We start from the raw sequence: 18382 nt of genomic DNA, 5'->3' as shown, positions 1-18382 counted from the left end.
CCCCCCAGCCACATCCCCCCCAGCAGATTTCCCTCTCAGAGTGAGGTTCTGGCTCCCGCCCACTTCCCCTCCCCGCCTCAGCGGCGGTTACATGACTGTTCAGCCGCTCGCTCTCCGCCGCCCCGGCGTCGCCTCCCCAAAGTAACGACGCCATAGCCGAGATCGCAGCTCCCGCCCCCAGCACGTGCGCCCTCCCGTGGCACGAGGCAGTGCCCGGCCCAGTCAGCGGCCAATGGGCTTCCCCTGGGGGCGGGCTTACGCGCCCGCGAGCATCCGCCGCGCGGCGCGCAGGCGCACGAGCGCCGGGGGGGGGGGGGGGGGCAGGGGGAGTTGTGGCCGCCGGAGCCAGAGAAGTGTGATCCTGGGGCAGGTTTCTATTCCACCAGTAACCCCATCCGTGCCAGGTGTTAGAAACGGGCGACGGGGCGCTATTGTCGTGAACATTCGTGTTCCCCTAATTTCTGCTAACCCAACAAAAGCTTGAGACTCTAAGCCGCCCCAATTTTCGCACTGATTCGCGAGTTCTACCTTCTTTAAGCACCACTCACTACAGACAATTCAGCTCACCCATTCCCGGTTTCAAGCACTCGTGCCCACGTTTCCTCCCAAATATCCGCTTCTGTATTAAAAGATGTCAGAAAGGCCAGAGAATTGCATAGGATAGTAAAGGGGCAGAATGAATGAGTTTCATTTGACAAATTAATTCAAATGCAAAGATGAGAAGGGGGAGTGAAGTTACCCAAGTTCTAAACTTCTGCCCCTGTTCTAATACCTGTGATGTTTCCACATACCTGCTTGTTTTAACTTTAATCCTGATATGTGCCCTTTGCTAAAACAATCATGAGAAAACTGTTTTCCTTGCGGTAAAACCTCCACCTCTTATCCGCATCTGCGTTATCAGTTTTCTAACTGGAATCTTTAGATTTGGATCAGCGTCTCTGCAGAAACTCACAAACCAAAGACCTAGTTATGATCTCTCCGTGGTGCTGAAGCACGACTCCCCAGCTCTGTTCGGTCACTCTCGGGCACCTTAATCGTTTGTTTTGAGGTTATCAAATTCCTCTTCAGCCTTTACATGTGGATTATAATAGCAAATGTTTTTGTCTTACAATGGTAACTTTTTACTCATGTAAGTAGATATAAAGTCGGACCAGGTTCTTCAATGTTAGTTTTCGTATACAGATAGCAGAGACTTGAAAAACTGCTTTTCCGTTATTTTATAACACTAGATTTATCCTATATTTTATTCTTGTGTTAGCATAGGTCCCAGATTCTGCTTTGTCGGAGGGGAAATGGTGGTCAGACTAGAAAATATTAGGCAGATTTTGGCGTGTCTCTTGGAACTACATTTCCCACAAGGGTGGACTACATCTCCCATGAGACCCTGGGCGCGCGCGCAGAAGACGCAAAGTGACAGCTTCCTGTCTCGCGAAAAGCTGCGTGGTCGACAACCGGAAGGTAAGTAAGGGGATTTGGGGATGAATTATCTTCTGGGTTCTCCAAAGAGAAACGCTAAATGTATAGACAGCTGGATGTTTCTCTTTTCCACTCCCCCTTTTACATACCTTGTTCTTGAAAGCGCTGGTGGGTGAATATGGGATCTCGCTTAGGACCCTGTTTTTGTATCTGGTGCTTCTTGATGCTTCTGGCAGAAAGTCGCAGCAGTAAGAACTCCTTGTAATTCGGTTTACTTAGAGGGCCCTTGGACTGTGGAGTTAAGTCTCTGCTGCCTCAGAATTGTTTGGTCACAAAACTAAATACTAATAGAGGTCAGGATTCCAATAGTCTGTGGAGAGGGAGGCGTGGCGACTTTTTTAAAAATTGTTCAGGAGATTGCTTTCCACGCGATTGCTTTTCACTGTTAGTGATCATAGTGTCTCCTGATCCTTTGGCTATTCCTCCTTCCCTCGTTGGTTTAAAATAAAGGTTATCACGGAGAACGCTTTCTACTACCCTATTGGCTACTAATATTTTGAGATTTGAATCTTTTCAACTTCAAAAAACGTATTGAAACTCTAGCGATAGCTGATTATATTTACAGTCGATGGCGCACACACGATTCCCTCTTTGTGGTAATGTGGCAGCCCCCTTCCAGGCGTTGGGTGTGCTGCGGTGTGCTGGAGGAAGCAATGCACGTTGTCAGGAGTCTTGGACCCAAGTCTTTTTGCCACAAATCTTACTACCTGCTTAAGCCCTTTGGACTAGTTCTCTGGTTAAAGGGTTAAACTAGGTCACTAAAAACTATGTGTTGATAGTGGGCGTTGAGATAATATAAAGTCATTGGTGTAATTTGCATATAAAAATGCCATGTGGCTTTCAAGGTTTTTAAAGAGGTATAAAAACTACCTTTAATCTCATTACCCAGTAAGGTTTCGATTTTTCCTTGTGCTTTGCATGTGTAGATGACTGTGATCATACTGTATAGTTTACAACTGGTTTCACTTAATTTGCACTTTGTTAATAGCTTCCCATTATTTTCAGTGGACGATATTCCTAATCATTTCACTGTTGGATAGTTTGCAATTTTTACTTTACAGTGAGCATATCCCACATCTATCTTTGAGTCACTGATTATTTCTTTCCCTGATAAATGCCTTCCAGTGGAACTGGATGAATGTGGCCCAAACATTATGGAGCAAGTATATTTTAGCAGATAGTAATGGTCAAAGTTGTTCATTTTTATGTTGCACAGCTGTTTTCCCTTGAACAAGCAAACTGTTTCTGCTGTCCCTCTGATGGCTTCAAATGCTACAAATGACAGTCTCCAGATTCTAGATGTTCCCCGTTGGATTAGAGGCATCAAGAATAGAACCAATTTAAGGTGAACAGAATTAGCATTTTGGTCTGTACCCAAATAGGCCAGATTCACTTGGATATTTGTGTCTGCATCTAGTTACAGATAGTATTCGTAGTGAAGAAGTTCTGTTTAATAGTGGGAATAGCCTTCAAGCAACAAGCATAATTTCCAAGAAAATCTCAGTGGCAAATTATAAAAAGCATGGTATTCTAGAAGTGACAATTGGAGGGCAATGCATTATTGAAGTAATTCTGGAATTAAACTTGGGTTAGAATTCTGTATGTCATGTAGTACTGTTACTGAGCATCTATTGAAAATCACTTGAGGCTCTTGGGTGGCTCAGTCGGTTAAGGGTCCGACTTTAGCTCAAGTCATGATCTTACAGTTTGTGAGTTCAAGCCCCATGCCGGGCTCTGTGCTGACAGTTCAGAGCCTGGAACCTGCTTCAGATTCTGTCTCCCTCTTTCTCTCTCTGCCCCTCCCCCACTCATGCACATGTGCTTGCACACACTCTCAAAAAAAAACATTAGTTTTAAAAAGATCACTTAAGTTTTCTGGACTTACTATGTTCCTTTAGTGATGGAGGATTATCTGTGTTGCTACTTTCCTTCCTTCCTTTAAGGAGTGTGTGCGTAAATGACAGTTTTTTGTTCCTTTCCTCTGGTGCTCATTATTTAAGTGGTGAGAGTATGATGGGAAGTAATGATTGGAATGAGAATCATAACCCAGTTTTGAGATCATCTTACTTAGGAAGTAGAAGTAAAAAAAAAGATCAAGTTCACAAAATCCAAAAATTCTTTAATGAGTAAGCTTAACACCCAGCAACTTTAAAGACAGCAACTCACACATTGGCCAAAGGTTAAAAACAGTATAGAACAGAAATAGTGCTATCTGACAAAGTGAAAGACCAGATCTGTTTTTCTTTCTCTGGCATTTGTCTTGCAATTACCGGATTTGAGAGTGGTCATTAGGAAGTGAAGTAGTATTTAATACCAATGAGATGTAGACTTAGGAAAGACCAATGGTAGGTGATGTCTTTATAATGTTCCATGGGCTTTTCAGTTAGTTGTTTCTACTTAAATAAAAGGAAAGAGAGAAAGAACCAGGTTACCCCCAAACAATCCCATAAAAGAGGTTAAAAAAACACTTAAGAAGGAAAAAGAGGGAAGGGAAGCTTCCTGGGCATGACACCATTTGCGAGGTCACAACGAACACCCCAGCGAAGGGCAGATCTTTTCTTCTCAGTTGGCACTAGGTAATTGTTTGGAACATATATGTGCTGAGGCTTGGACTGGGGTTCTGTTCGAGAAAGCATCTGCTCTCGGACACCCCAGCGTAATTCCTTTCTATTATCTTCACCAGGTAACCTTATTGAGTCCCAGTCTCGTTTGTACTCAAAGTATCGGGCTACGCGGTCTACCTTGCCCCGGTTTCGGCTCAACTGGTCCAGCCTTGGGAGAATAAAGGACTTTGGTCGACTGGCAACAATCAGGTCTTGTTCATAAGCTGGAGGGGCCATTCCTTCTCTTCGTAGATAGCAAATGAGCTCATCTTGAGAAATTCCTTGGTATTCATGTGGTAAATTAAATTTTTGTGAAATGTCAGCTGGAGATTCCCTGTCTTCCTGGAACTGCAGACTCATCAGCTTTTGTCTTAAGTCACAGAGATCCATATCACTTTCTGTACCAGACTCCGATTCACTGATAATTGACTCATCTGTCACTAAGACTTCCCCTCCTGGCTTCTTCCGCAACACCTTTCTCTTCATCACTGGCTTTCGGAGTCTTTGAGAGGCCTCTGAGACTGTTTCTGAAGTGGCATTACTTTCTACGTGTGGGTACTGCAGTTGCACAGGGAGAGGCTGCTTTCCTGGAATTATTGAGGCTTTACTGTAGGGATCATATTGCATAGACTGGGCATCTCTCCTGACATCTCCCTCACCCTGCCTTGCACAGATATGGGTAAAAGCTGTAGTGGCTGCCAACATTCTTTCTTCTGGATCCATATTGGCCCATTTTTGTCCACTGGGTTCCATGAGTTCCTCCATTGCTTCCCCTCCACTGTAGGACCTTCTGGAAGAAAAAATACTGATCAGTTTTCTGATAATTCCCAGCTCATTAACTGTTCATTCCCTTCTTGTGTATTATTTTATTGTAGTCAAATGAAGAATGGCTAAGGCAATCATAAATGTAATAGTTCTGTAATAAAATACAGATTTTAGAATAGGGTAGTATGGTAGCGGTTTGGAGGGGCATTAACTCAGCTCCAGAAAATCTACCAGCGGCTTTCATTTCCACTCTCTTGTTTGCTCCCACTTTCTAATGCCTGGTAGTTCTGCTACCTGTAGTAGCTCCTAGGACAGTACAGGTGAGGCAGAAAAAGAGCTTGAGACATAATGCTTAACATATATTACGCAACTTACACTGAGGAGCACTTTGTGTATCTAGCATTGTTCTATGTGCTTAACATTTACTAATTCATGGAATCCTGTGAGCTAACTGGTACTCTTATTACCAGTTTTCCACAGATGAATAACATGAGGCATAAAGAACTAGTCCAAGGTTACACAGCTTGTAAGTGATGGAGTTGGAAGTCTAACTCAGGCAGTCTGGCTTCAGTCCTTGCTTTTACCGATGAGAGTGATTTAATCCAAAACCATCACAAAGCAGTGATATGCACATAAACACTTGTATGCTTAAGTGATTTTAATGTGTCATTAGTTGCCAAGCTAAATCTGTTCATCTCAGTACCCTGTCACTGAACTAACTTTTAAACCCCAATCAACCAGCCAAATGCCCAATGCTAGTTTCTGGACTGGATCTAGGACAGGTAGCTACTGCCCACACTATTTCCTGTATCCCTACAATTTTTCTTTCTTTCTAATAAGGACTTTTATGCCCTACAATTTTTCTTTTTAAATTAAATTGAAAAACTAGTACATGCACATGGGAATTTTTTAAATTAAAATACAGTTGGCATACAACATTCATTAGCTTCAGTTGTACATTTGACAAGTTTATAGGTTATGCTAAGCTCACTACAAGTATAGCTACTGTCTGTCACCATGACATGTTATTACAATACTATATATACAATAATGACTAGATTTCCTATGCTGTACTGCACATGGTCATTTTAAATAAGGATTCCCCACTTCCCCCACCAAGTCTCACTCTCAAAAGGTAGTTTCTTACACTTTCTCTAGTAATCTTCCATATTCATATGTACATTTTTATACCATAAAGGAGCATATTATACAACTCTTCTGAATCTTTTTTTTTTTTTTTAACATTTATTTATTTTTGAGACAGAATGAGACAGAGCATGAGGGGGGGAGGTGCAAAGAGAGAGGGAGGACACAGAATCCAAAGCAGGCTCCAGGCTCTGAGCTGTCAGCACAGAGCCTGATGCGGGGCTTGAACCCAAGAATCATGAGATCATGACCTGAGCCAAAGTCAGACGCTTAACCAGCTGAGCCACCCAGGCATCCCGCAACTCCCCTGAATCTTAAAGATGGTCTTGGTGATCCAGCGAGATCAGCACACATGGACTTCATTTTGTTTAAAGTTGTACAGAATTCTGACATATGGATGTGCCCTAATCGTTTCAGCCCCTGATTTAATTTAGGTTACAGTCTTGTTAAAAACGAATGTTCCAAGTATCTTTCAAGTTTTTACATACTTGTGCAAGCCCACGTGTATGTAAAATTTCTAGAAATGGAGTAGGTGGGTCAAAAGATATGTGTGTGCTCAATTTGATGGATGTTGTCAACTGCCCTGTGAAGAGGCTGTACTGACAGCATCTTCCAGAGCTTGCTTCTCCATTCCCTCTCCAAAGTGGTGTACTGTCAAACCTCCTCTGCAGTCAGCTGGATGAAAAATAGTTCTCCTGTAAATGGTATTTACATTGAGTAGAACTGAACGACTTTTCATACACTTTTATCAGCTGTTTTTCTCTTTTTGTATGAAATGCTTTTCCTTTCCCATTTATCTCTCTGGTTGTTGGACTTTCTCTTATTGATCCTTAAAAATTAAAACAGATGTATATATTTTCTGGGCTTCTATAGTATCTTACATAGAAACGCCTTTCATTCCAAGACCATAAAAGAAAAGTTTTCTTCTAGTATTTGTTATAGTTTCATTTTTTTTGTATTTAAACTTTTAACATATCATAGATACAGAAACTCTCAAAGGCCAGAAACTAAATGAGCTACCCAGGTAACATAGCCTTAGAACACATTTGGTGACAATCCATATAAAGTGACCACCAGTCATGGACTGTCTAGCACTGTCCCAATTTTAAGGATGTAGTATATTCAACGCTAGAATTTTGAAATATGTCAGGAATTTCAACATGTTAATTACATTTGCCAGATTGACTCTTCAATAGCTAGAGGTATAGAACAGAAATTCAACTTAAAAAAAGATCATGATGCTTAATTACCTTCTCTCTGCCATCAAAACCACTTAAGAGTGGGAAACCCTTGACTTCAGGCTCTCCTTGCAATATGAAGTACAATCATTGACAAGTTTCGTCAGTCAGGCTAGCTTCTGCCGTACCACCTTTAAGACAGAACTGAGTGTTAGAGGACAGAATATACAAGCCACTCGTTTTATATGAAATACTGGAAAGCAGTGGAAACTGAGTAGACATATATATTCCATATGAACAGATTTTAAGATTAGAAAGATTAGACAAGTGTAATGAGAAGTCAAAAGGAAATGTTTTAAGGAAAAGTATCAAAAACATGATCATCATCAAATAAATCATCACAGCTAATGAAGCAGAGAGAAATGGGATCTACAAATATTTTCCCTAAATTCTGACTAAACTTTAACAATGCCATTTCTTGATGCTCCTTTCCTTTTCGCCTGTGAACTGGCCAGACAGGATAGAAAAGAACAGTATCTATGGATGATCAACCCAGAACAATTAAGCTAACGCTTGTCTCCCTGGGCAGAAGCAAAATATATCCTTTAGGCATTAAATTAAATCTTAGGTACTATTTGCAGATGATGGAATGATATGGACATCACCAACGTAATCCGCATTGAAACTGTTGTATCCTTTTACTCTTTTTTCAGGTAGAGTGGACCTATATGATTTCTTTATCCCTGGGGTTGGTTGTCTTTTATCATGGCTGAAAGTGACATAGACAGAACCCAAACTGTCAAACTCCTAAAAAGAGTACAGGAACTGGAGCAGGAGGTACAGAGACTTAAAAAAGAACAGGCCAACAACAAAGACTCAACCGTGAGAGAAAATTCTTTAGGAGCTGGAAAAGCTAAGCGTGCATTTGATTTCAGTGCTCATGGTCGAAGACATGTAGCTCTAAAGATAGCCTATTTGGGCTGGGGATACCAAGGCTTTGCCAGTCAGGAAAACACAAACAATACAATTGAAGAGAAACTGTTTGAGGCTCTAACCAAGACTCGACTGGTAGAAAGCAGACAGACATCCAACTATCACCGCTGTGGGCGAACAGACAAAGGAGTCAGTGCCTTTGGACAGGTAAGGGCCACCATACTGTTTCTTAAAGCAAGTGATACCCATGTATTCTAGGTGCACATACTAAGGATTCAGATTGTGTCTTTAAAACAACCATCTTCCTTTAATTCCATAGGTGATTTCTCTTGACCTTCGTTCTCACTTTCCAAAGGACAGGGCTTCAGAGGATTGTAATTTAAAAGATGAAGTCAGTGATGCTGCTAAAGAGATCCGCTATACCCACATTCTCAATCGGGTACTCCCTCCAGACATCCGTGTACTGGCCTGGGCCCCTGTGGAACCTAGCTTCAGTGCTAGGTTCAGCTGTCTTGAGCGGACTTACCGCTATTTTTTCCCTCGTGCTGATTTAGACATTGTGGCCATGAACGATGCAGCTCAGAAGTATGTTGGCACACATGATTTTAGGAACTTATGTAAAATGGATGTAGCCAACGGAGTGATCAATTTTCAGAGGACTATTCTGTCTGCTCAAGTACAGCTAGTGGGCCAGAGCCTGGATAAGGAGAGATGGCAAGAACCTTTCCAGTTATGTCAGTTTGAAGTGATTGGCCAGGCATTCCTTTATCATCAAGTCCGCTGTATGATGGCTATCCTTTTTCTGATTGGCCAAGGAATGGAGAAGCCAGAGATTATTGATGAGCTGCTGAACATAGAGAAAAATCCCCAGAAACCTCAGTACAGGTACGTTAAAAACAAAAGACAATTGTTGCTGTTAGAATATTTTTAAATATATTAAATATTTTAAATAATTAAAGGTTAACATATCTTCTCCCAACAACTGTCTAATTAACTAGGTCACTTATTTTGTCTTCTTGAAGCTTTGAATCTAACTTGGAGAATGTCATGAATATGCAGGAGGGCTATCTTTTTCTTCTCTTGTTGTTCTATCCCATTAGTAAGAAATAGGTATATGGACCAGTCCCCTTAAATAAAATAACATTCATTCCTAAATGTTTTTTCCCCTGAATTTATTTTAAGGGTATTATTATTAGGTTCTGGTGAAGTTTAAAAGTGAGCATTCAAACTATTCATATAAATCTTCCTTTCTTTGTATTATTGGGCAGTCATACTACTGTACTTTTGAATTTTTCCTTATTTTCAGTGTCTGAAATGGCAAGAAAGGTAGGAAGAATAGTTTGACTTTTGAGACTAGGCTGAGGCCAGACAGACTAACAATTCATTTCTAAAGCAGTGAAATCTAGTTTACTTCATACTGTGCAAAATTAACAAGTTCATAAAAATGTTTTCAATTAGCAATAATCACACCTTGGATAAACCTCACTGGCTATGATACTGCAAAATCAACAAGTTGGGAAAAAATGTAAAAAATAATTTTATAACATTATGGTTGAGGCCTAACCAGTTGATTCATGGTTTCTTGTGTTTTTGTTTTTGTCTTTTAAATATAAAGTTGTTCAAGGTTAGGGATGGTGTTTTTTGCTTTCTTATCTGTTACTCAGTACTGACAAAGATTTTCCCCTCCTTTTAACCCAACTACCTCCCCCCCCACTTGTATTTGAAAAACTGTTGGACGGCTGCTGTGTATTTTCATACTGTTTCTTGTCTCTTTTTCCCTCTAGTATGGCTGTAGAATTTCCTCTAGTCTTGTATGACTGTAAGTTTGAAAATATCAAGTGGATTTATGACCGAGAGGTTCAGGAGTTCAATGTTACCCACCTACAACAACTATGGGCTAATCATGCTGTGAAAACTCACATGTTGTATAGCATGCTACAAGGACTGGACTGTGTTGCAGTACCCTGTGGGACAGGTATGACAGGGGAAATCCTAAGAGACGATTATTTACCAGAACCAGTTATGTGGGGTTATGGGAGCAGATTTATGTAAAGTTTGGAGGTGATTCTACTGTGGTAAAGTATCCATGTAACGTATGACTGTATGTATTATAGGACCAGAGATGGATGGAATGATAGAATGGAGAAATGTTAAGCCCTCTGTCATAAAGCAGACCAGTGCCTTTGTAGAAGGAGTGAAAATGCGCACATATAAACCACTAATGGATCGTCCTAAATGCCAAGGATTAGAATCCCGGATCCAGCATTTTGTACGTAGGGGACGTATCGAGCACCCACATTCATTCCTTGAGGAAGAAACAAAAGCCAAAAGGGACTGTCATGATATAATGGAGGAAGAAAATACTCTTTTGGAGAAACCAACAAAGAGAGTCTGTGTTGATACAGAAATTAAAAGCATCAGTTAACCATAAGAGAATCTAGGAGGCAACAAGCAGCTAGTGGTAGGTGGAGAGAAAGAAATACAAGAAAATATGTACTACAAGAAGTCCTAAACATTCAGATTATCAGCTCTTTGAAAAAATAAAACAAGAAACCCCCCCAAAAAAACCCCAAACCAAAAGAACATTAAGCCCTGTGAAGGAAGCTCCTACCTGAGTAAGAGAATTCAAACATTCTCATTCCTGTCCAAAAGGATTAAGAGATGGAAGAAGCAAAAAGCAATTGTGAAATGGGGTTTACATACATGTGGAAACCTGTGCCTCAAATTCATTAAAGCCTGATCCTACAAGTGTCTAACCTGTTATGCTGTTTATTTAATTTTGAGAGAGAGAGAGACAGAATCTTAAGCAGGCTCCATGCTCAGCACTGGGCCCAAAGCGAGGCTTGATCTTACGACCCTGGGATCATACCTGAGCCAAAATCAAGAGTAGGATGCTCAATTGACTGAGCTACCCAGGCACCCCTGTTATTTTTGTCTTTTTAAAAAGCAAATGGGGGTGCCTGGGTGGCTCAGTCGGTTAAGTGTCCGACTTTGGCTCAGGTCACGATCTCGCGGTCAGTGAGTTCAAGCCCCGTGTCGGGCTCTGTGTTGACAGCTCAGAGCCTGGAGCCTGTTTCAGATTCTGTGTCTCCCTCTCTCTCTGACCTTCCCCCATTCATGCTCTGTCTCTGTCTCAAAAATGAATAAACGTTAAAAAAAAAAAATTAAAAAAAAAAAAAAAGCAAATGAATGGAGCGCCTGGGTGGCTCAGTTGGTTAAGCATCCAACTTTGACTCAGGTCATGATCTTGTACTCTTGTGAATCTGAGCCCTGCATCAGGCCCTGTGCTGACAGCTGAGCCTGGAGGCAGCTTCGGATTCTGTGTCTCCCTCTCTCTCTGCCCCTCCCCTACTCATGCTCTTTGTCTCTCTCTCTCTCAAAAATAAACAAACATTAAAAAAATTAAAAGAAAAAAGCAAATGAAATATTCACTACTCCTCTGAATTCTCATAAAGAGCTTTGCCTGAGTGTCTTATTTTTTAAAAGAGAAATTAAAAGTAAGAAATTTAGTCCGTTAAATATTTGATACATTGGTTTATACCAGGCACAATACTACCTGAAAATGGCCTAACTCAATAAAGCACAGCATCTCTTAGAAAGCTTATCAGTCTAGTGCTGTGTGAGCCACAAATGGTCTCAGTTGCATAGTCATCATCTTCTTCACCACCTTTTACATAAGTTGCAAACATTCTTGGGGCGCCTAGGTGACTCAGTCACTTAAGCCTCCAACTCTTGGTTTTAGCTCAAGTCATGACCTCATGGTTCAGCAGTTTGAGCCCCACATCTCCACTCTGCACTGACAGCATGGAGCCTGCTTTGGATTCTCCCTCTGCCTCTCTGACCCACCCCTGCTAAAAAAAATCTATCTATCTATCTATCTATCTATCTATCTATCTAGAGATAGAGATATATAGATAGCCTTCCTTTTTAATTTTGATGTCAGGATCCTTTTGTTTTTAGTGTAATCATTGAGTCTAGTAGAATATCCTCACTTAAACATGGAAGGACAAACCAAAGCATTTTATTTTTTTCAATTTCCTACCTTATTTCAATGTACCTCCACTGCCATTAGTTTTCGAGAAAAACCTGGAAAAGAAGAGTTTAAGAAATCACTATTTTAAAAATTCAACTTTAAAGAAACGATACATAGGACAAAAAACACTAAAACGCCATGCTTGGAAGATTCCTTAGAAGCAAAGGAGTTAGAGGATTAGGGTCTTAGATCTTAAAATTCTTTCAAGGTTAATTAAACTATACTATCAAATCTAGAAGAATAAGCATTTAGTGACATTTAAAAAAAATTTTTTTTAACGTTTATTTATTTTTGAGACAGAGAGAGACAGAGCATGAGTAGGGGAGGGGCAGATCAAGAGGGAGACACAGAAATTGAAGCAGGCTCCAGGCTCTGAGCTGTCAGCACAGAGCCCGACGCAGGGCTTGAACTCAGGGACCGTGAGATCATGACCTGAGCCGAAGTCGGCCGCTTAACCGACTGAGCCACCCAGGCGCCCCTAGTGACATTATTTTTTTGGTAGTTACCATAGATACACTCAGGACAATCATCACAGATGAAGCAATGATGCATCCTAAAATGTAACTTTGCAAAATTACTTACGTTATCTGAGGTAATATTTATCATAAATTTCAGTTTCTGGCTCACGGTATGGAGTCAGAAGTAGGCCTTAGATCTTATTTTCTTCATTGGAAAAAATGGAAGGAATTAAATGAGATTATATACATTATATATGAAGATATAACACATAACATGTATTATATGTAACATACACATATATGGTATGTATACAAATAAAATGGTGCTTTGTGAGAGGTATTACACCATTTATTTCAATGTTCATGCAATACAAAACTACCTACTAAAAAGATAAAACAGAATAAAGCAGGGACAGAAATGGAATAGGACTCTGGGCTAGGAGGATCTCCAATACTAAAGCCCAAAGAGATTTTTTTTAATGTCATATCTACTATACTATACAGTGATTAACATGTTATTTTGTTTGCATTTAAATTAGGGCACACTCCTTTTTCTTCAATGTATGAAGAAGGGTGTTTGCAAATAGTAAAACATAAACTGTAGTAAAGCTCATAGGTAACTGTAAGTTCTTTCTTTTTAATAAAGACCTGATAATCCTTTCCCTTTACTTAGGAGGAACCTGTCACATAGAAGCTAGAGCAGCTTATATTTTGTAGACACCGATAATATTGACCAAAATACCCAGTAGTGCCTTCTCTTCAAAAATCCTAAGCAACTTGGTATCCCAGGTTTAGTAGTTCCAAGTGCAAGGATTTCAAGGGTGAAAGGGGAGGATTTCAAACTGGGATACTAGTTAGATTCTAACCATTACAAGGAGGCTACTGTAGAGTTACAACAAATTTCTCTACCTCTGGGGAGAAGTAAGCAAGTAGCTGAAAGAACCACAACTTTGGAACAAAGCAAGCAGCTTAAAGAACCACAACATTGGAGCAAAACAAGAGAAAACAAAACACCCAGCAAAAAACCATAATCCAAGGGACAACTGGGGAAAATATGTGTGCAACAGGTTCAAAATCACTAATTCAAATTCCTCTTAGAAAGCTAGTAAAAGGTAAATGCACCAGAATAGGGGACCAGAATAAAGGAAAGACAGAAAATGTCCCGAAGAAATAATGACCAATACACACAGAAAATGTTTAATCTCATTAATAACGGAAATAAAGACATTAAGATGTCTTTTCAGATTGGTAAGATTTTCTCATACCCAGTGTCAGTCGGAGTGTGGAGAAATAAGCACCCTACACACTGTGTGTGTGTAGATGGGGGGATATCAATTTTTCTAGAGGGCAGCTTGGCATTATGAATCACAATTTAAACTGCACCACAATGTCTAAGCCATAATCCACTTCCAAGAATTATACTAAGGAGATAAATTGAACAAGAATGCAAACATGTATACATACCTGTAACCACCACCATGCTATTTTATGATGAAGAAACTGGAAAAACAAGTGTCCATCGTGAGGGGACTGGTTAAATAATATATTGTACAGTAGTGCCATTGTAAGAAGTACCATGCATCCATTAAAAATGATAATGCTTTATCTATATTTGACAGTCACTTGCTCCTAAAATATTACTAAGGCATAATCTGCTTTTTAAATGACTGTGCTTTATCATATTTAAAACAATTACATAAAACCAAATATATTTTATGAATATAATTAGGTATATATACTCAAAACGCATATATCTGAAGGGAACCCAAATATGAAGTGGGTTTTTTTGATGGTTATCTGTGGCCCAGTGGAATATCTAGAATTTTCTTCCTTTTTTCCTTTATGCGTTCGTTCTTCTTGGATTTATTTCTAAAATCAACGGGACGGTATAACTTTACAATCAGAAAAAAGGTTTATTTTCATCTGGGGTAGGGCTACAGGGTTCGTTTTTCCACCCTATTCTAACTCATTGGCGAGAGAGCTGCTCGCACGGTTACACCCAGAAGTTCACAAAGGGCGCAACTACCGGCTCGGAAGACTGGTCGCTGCACAACAACAAAGGCCACCTGGTGCCCACCTGGCCTCGGGCGCGGTCGTCGCCTCGGATGCTGGTGGCCTCCGGGGAACCCGGCTCCCGCGGCGACACCACCCCCTTCCCCTGCAGCCCTCTGGGTTACGGAGGTGCCAGCCAGGGCAGCTATCGGGCTGGCAGTGGACGTGGGGCGCGCCACGGGAGCCCACTGTGACTTCAAGGGGCTCAGGCACGCCAAGGGCACAGCACGACACAGCTTACACCAACCTTGGGAAGCAGTAAACCCGGTTTTGGAAGGTATGTCGGACGTGAGACGGCGCACCAGTGAGGGTACTCCCATTCTGTGCTATCCAGACCTCGACCTCTCCGCACGGCGGGCGATCGCCCCCGTGGGCCCGTGCGCCCCCTATTCCAGTCTCTACCCGCTTACCGGCCCCGCCGAGGTCCGCTCGCCGCACCGACTCCCGCTGCCGGCCTAGCGAAGCTCCGCAGGATTCCGTTAGCGTCCAGCAGCTCGCGCAGGCGCACGGCACACCCAACCTTCAAGCTACAGTTAACGCCTGGCCGCCGCGGTTTAAACTAGAAGAGCGAACCTGCATCCTCGGCCCCGCCCTCCAGTTCTCCTATTGGTTCTGACCATGAACGTCTTCCATGTCTACATTCTGATTGGTGCCCATTTTCTCTTGCCTTCCTCCACTGGCGGGAGGAAGCCCGGGATTTGAGGCGTGGATTCGGAAATGTGCGAACCTCCCCTTGCTCTGGCGCGTAACCCGGAACTGTCTCTGCGGCGCCTTCAGGCCTACGGGTAGAGAAGGAGGGGACTCTCTAACCTCGGTTAACGGCAAGTTAGCTGAGTTTTGGGAGGGACGGCCTTAACGTTCCGTTCATCTCAGTGGAACGAATGTCCGCCCTTCCCAATTTGGGGCGGCCCCGGGGGGTGGGTGGCGTTGGAACTGAAGGTCCTCAGAGCTCAGCTGGAGCATCTCCAGCCTCCAGCTTTTTCAGACAGCCCCCCTGGGGTCTGACATACGCAGGTTCTGTGCACGCTCTTTGAATCCTTTCCCGTGGCTTCTGATTTGACGGGTTGCTGTGTCTCCCGTGCGTACCAATGTTACTCTGCATTTATGCTCCAGCCATGCTGACTTCTTGCTAGGATTGGCACTCACTTGGGGTTTTCCTTCGGAGTGCTCCCGTCTGCTCCCTTGACATAGCCATACTCCTTAAAAAAACGTGTGTGTGTTTGTGTATGTACCCGCTTTGGGAATTGCTGAGGATGAGATCTAGAAAAGAAAATGAGTAGAGGTCCCCACGACTCAGCATTTTCTAGTCACTGCCCTGCAACATAACTAAACAATTTGTCCTGCCAAGTCCTGAGCGTTCTGGATCCCAATTTACACAAATAGGCGCTGGATGAGAAATTTGTATTATTTCTTAAATCCAGGATTCAATGAGAGAGAGAAGATCATATTTAATCCACTTCGCATTGTCTCTTATTCTTCCCTCTTAGTCTCGGGGCCTTTGCACTAGCTCTAAGTCACTTTGGATTTGTTGGGGGAAAGAAAAAGGACTAAACAAGATGGCAGAAAGTAGGTTGTAAAGATTTGAATGACCCTCCCCCCTAGATTTCAATCTCAGTCAATACCACTTTAGTGCCACACATTCTTTTCTTTCCTCATGGGCAAATATCCCTTGTTCTAGTTTGGTTGTCTTACACCTGCATGACCTTTTCTTTGACATCAAATCTCCTCAATGTGTTTTAGAAACAAGAGTAGAGTCATTTTTCTTACCTACTGCTTTGATCATTTACATGTTCCTTACCTCCACCCCCAATTATTTTCTTGTTATCCTTTATGTTAAAGTTTGATTTTTAAAAACCTTTAATTGATAACAACTTAAAGGATCTATCTCCTGTCATATTTCAAGTGGTATCTTGTGTTCAACTCAGTCCTTGTTTTTTTGTGGATCACTATGCTCCAACTTTGCCTAGATCTGATTTAATAATCTTCATGATTCTCTGAAATACATTACACCCAGGTCAAGAAACCTTAACTAAGGCCGTCTAAAATACAGCATATAAAAGAAAATCCTATTCTTGAAAACCAAATTGTATCCTTAAAAAATTTTATTAAGGAAAGTTACAAACACATAAAAAAATTGTATGTAATGAAGCCCCATGAACTCAATGCCCAGTTCCAATAATTATTAACTCATGACCAATCTTGTTGATTCTATATCACTATCCATGTACCTACTCTTATATTGTTTTGAAGAGAATATAAGGCATCTGAAATCTATAAATATTACAGTATGATATTTTTACAAAAGACTTTTAATTTCTTTTTTTTTTTTTAACGTTTATTTATTTTTGGGACAGAGAGAGACAGAGCATGAATGGGGGAGGGGCAGAGAGAGAGGGAGACACAGAATCGGAAACAGGCTCCAGGCTCTGAGCCATCAGCCCAGAGCCCGACGCGGGGCTCGAACTCACGGACCGCGAGATCGTGACCTGGCTGAAGTCGGACGCTTAACCGACTGCGCCACCCAGGCGCCCCTGTAGATTTTCTTATTATCTTTTTGTTATGAATTTCTGGTTTGATTCCACTGTTGTTGGAGGATGCACTTTGTGTGAGTTTAAGTCTTTTAAATTTATTTAAGTAGGTTTATGGCCCAGATGTGGCAAACCTTGGTACATGTTCTGTGGGCACCTAAAACAGTGTTTATTCTTTTGTTATTGGGTAAAAGGTTTAGCAAATGTCAGATACTTTGGTTGATTATGGTACTGAGTTCACCCATGTACTTGCTAAATTTATGTCTAGTTGTCTTATCAATTGTTGAGAGAAAAATGTGGACGTCTCCAGCTATAATTGTGGATTTGTCTATTCCTGTGGTTGGATGTTTGCTTATTTAGAATTGCTCTGCCTTCTTGATGGATTGGCCCTTTTATGTAATGTTCCTCTCTGTCTCTGGTAATTTTCTTTGCCCCAAAGTCTACTTTATCTATGGTTAATAACTCCTGCTGTCTTTGGATTATTTGTATGCTGTATCTTTTTCATCCTTTTATTTTCAATATTATATTTAGAGTGAGTTTCTTATAGATAACATAAAGTTGTATCATGTTTGCTAATCCACTCTGCCAATCTGTGTCTTGATGTATTTAGAACATTTACAGGTAGGATAATAATTGATATTTTGGACTTTAAGTCAGTCATTTAATTAGTTTTGTTTTTGTTTTTCATGTCTTTTAGTTTTTCCTGCCTTCACATAGAGTACAGGAATAATTTTTAGAATTCCATTTTTATTTATCTGTTTGCATTTTCTCTCACTTTATTCTTGGTGAGTCTAGCTGAAAGTTTGTTTTATCTTATTCTTTTCAAAAAGCAGCTCTTAGTTTTATTGATCTTTTCTATTGCCTTTTAAGTCTCTACTTCACTTATTTCCACTCTTATCCTTGTTATTTCCTTCCTTCTGTTAATTTTGAACTTCATTTGTTCTTCTTTTTCTAGTTCCTTGAAGTGTCAAGTTAGGTTGTGTATTTAAGGTCTTTCTTGTTTCTTAACGTAGACGTTCATCTCTGTGAACTTCCCTCTTAGAACTGCTTTTGCCCCCCCTCAGTTTTGGTGTGTTGAATTTCCATCTTCATTTGGCTTGAGGTATTTTTTGATTTATGATTTGATTTCTTCTTTGACTCATTGGCTGTTCAGTAGCATGTTGTTTAATCTCTATATATTTATGAATTTTCCAGTTTTCTTTTTGTCATT

At 41.0% G+C, this 18382-nt stretch overlaps 3 protein-coding genes and 1 pseudogene across 9 annotated transcripts in view; 1 reads left to right on the top strand and 3 right to left on the bottom strand.

Moving 5' to 3' along the window:
- Positions 1–1669, bottom strand: part of DDX25 (DEAD-box helicase 25) — a 20251-nt gene extending 18582 nt beyond the window's left edge. The window contains exon 1 of one of the 2 annotated variants that reach the window (XM_040483459.1): positions 1566–1669. Coding sequence is in view for 1 of the 2 variants with exons in the window: in XM_040483458.1 (XP_040339392.1) it covers positions 92–154 (63 nt within the window). In the remaining variant the exon portion in view is untranslated. Of the gene's footprint in view, positions 1–91; positions 215–1565 lie in introns of those variants that run through there. The other variant, XM_040483458.1, reaches the window with a different exon arrangement.
- PUS3 (pseudouridine synthase 3) lies at positions 1343–10857 on the top strand. Of its 2 annotated transcripts, none has more exons than XM_040483460.1 (5): positions 1343–1458; positions 7882–8308; positions 8421–8986; positions 9886–10076; positions 10216–10857. In XM_040483460.1, exons 2-5 carry the CDS (start codon positions 7934–7936, stop codon positions 10524–10526), a joined length of 1443 nt encoding a protein of 480 aa, XP_040339394.1. In that variant the 5' UTR covers positions 1343–1458; positions 7882–7933; the 3' UTR covers positions 10527–10857. The 2 variants fall into 2 exon arrangements, with proteins under 2 accessions (XP_040339394.1, XP_040339395.1); XM_040483461.1 differs by lacking the exon at positions 1343–1458 and adding an exon at positions 2693–2821.
- Positions 3575–15211, bottom strand: HYLS1 (HYLS1 centriolar and ciliogenesis associated). 5 transcript variants are annotated; one of them, XM_040483467.1, is made up of 4 exons: positions 15055–15211; positions 12144–12187; positions 7241–7359; positions 3575–4866 (listed from the first exon to the last, which is right to left on the bottom strand). In XM_040483467.1, exons 3-4 carry the CDS (start codon positions 7252–7254, stop codon positions 3945–3947), a joined length of 936 nt encoding a protein of 311 aa, XP_040339401.1. In that variant the 5' UTR covers positions 7255–7359; positions 12144–12187; positions 15055–15211; the 3' UTR covers positions 3575–3944. The 5 variants fall into 5 exon arrangements, with proteins under 5 accessions (XP_040339401.1, XP_040339396.1, XP_040339397.1 ...); XM_040483462.1 differs by having other exon boundaries at positions 3575–4869; positions 15055–15209; XM_040483463.1 differs by lacking the exon at positions 15055–15211 and adding an exon at positions 14892–15035 and having other exon boundaries at positions 3575–4869.
- Positions 9459–9616, bottom strand: LOC121035675 (uncharacterized; annotated as a pseudogene).
- Positions 15212–18382: the final 3171 nt, after the last annotated feature.

This window comes from Herpailurus yagouaroundi, unplaced genomic scaffold (genome assembly GCF_014898765.1).
Source record: "Herpailurus yagouaroundi ecotype Mexico unplaced genomic scaffold, PumYag 161, whole genome shotgun sequence".
NCBI lineage: Eukaryota > Metazoa > Chordata > Mammalia > Carnivora > Felidae > Herpailurus > Herpailurus yagouaroundi.
This window is presented reverse-complemented; position numbering and strand designations above follow the sequence as displayed.

What these genes read in the sequence shown, in the direction of transcription:
- PUS3 (XM_040483460.1), top strand. Translation starts at nt 7,934, where the DNA reads ATGGCTGAAAGTGACATAGACAGAACCCAAACTGTCAAACTCCTAAAA. An exon ending in CCCCAGAAACCTCAGTACAG is followed by an intron (nt 8,987 to 9,885) that starts GTACGTTAAAAA and finishes TTTTCCCTCTAG; the next exon opens with TATGGCTGTAGAATTTCCTC. An exon ending in TGCAGTACCCTGTGGGACAG is followed by an intron (nt 10,077 to 10,215) that starts GTATGACAGGGG and finishes TATGTATTATAG; the next exon opens with GACCAGAGATGGATGGAATG.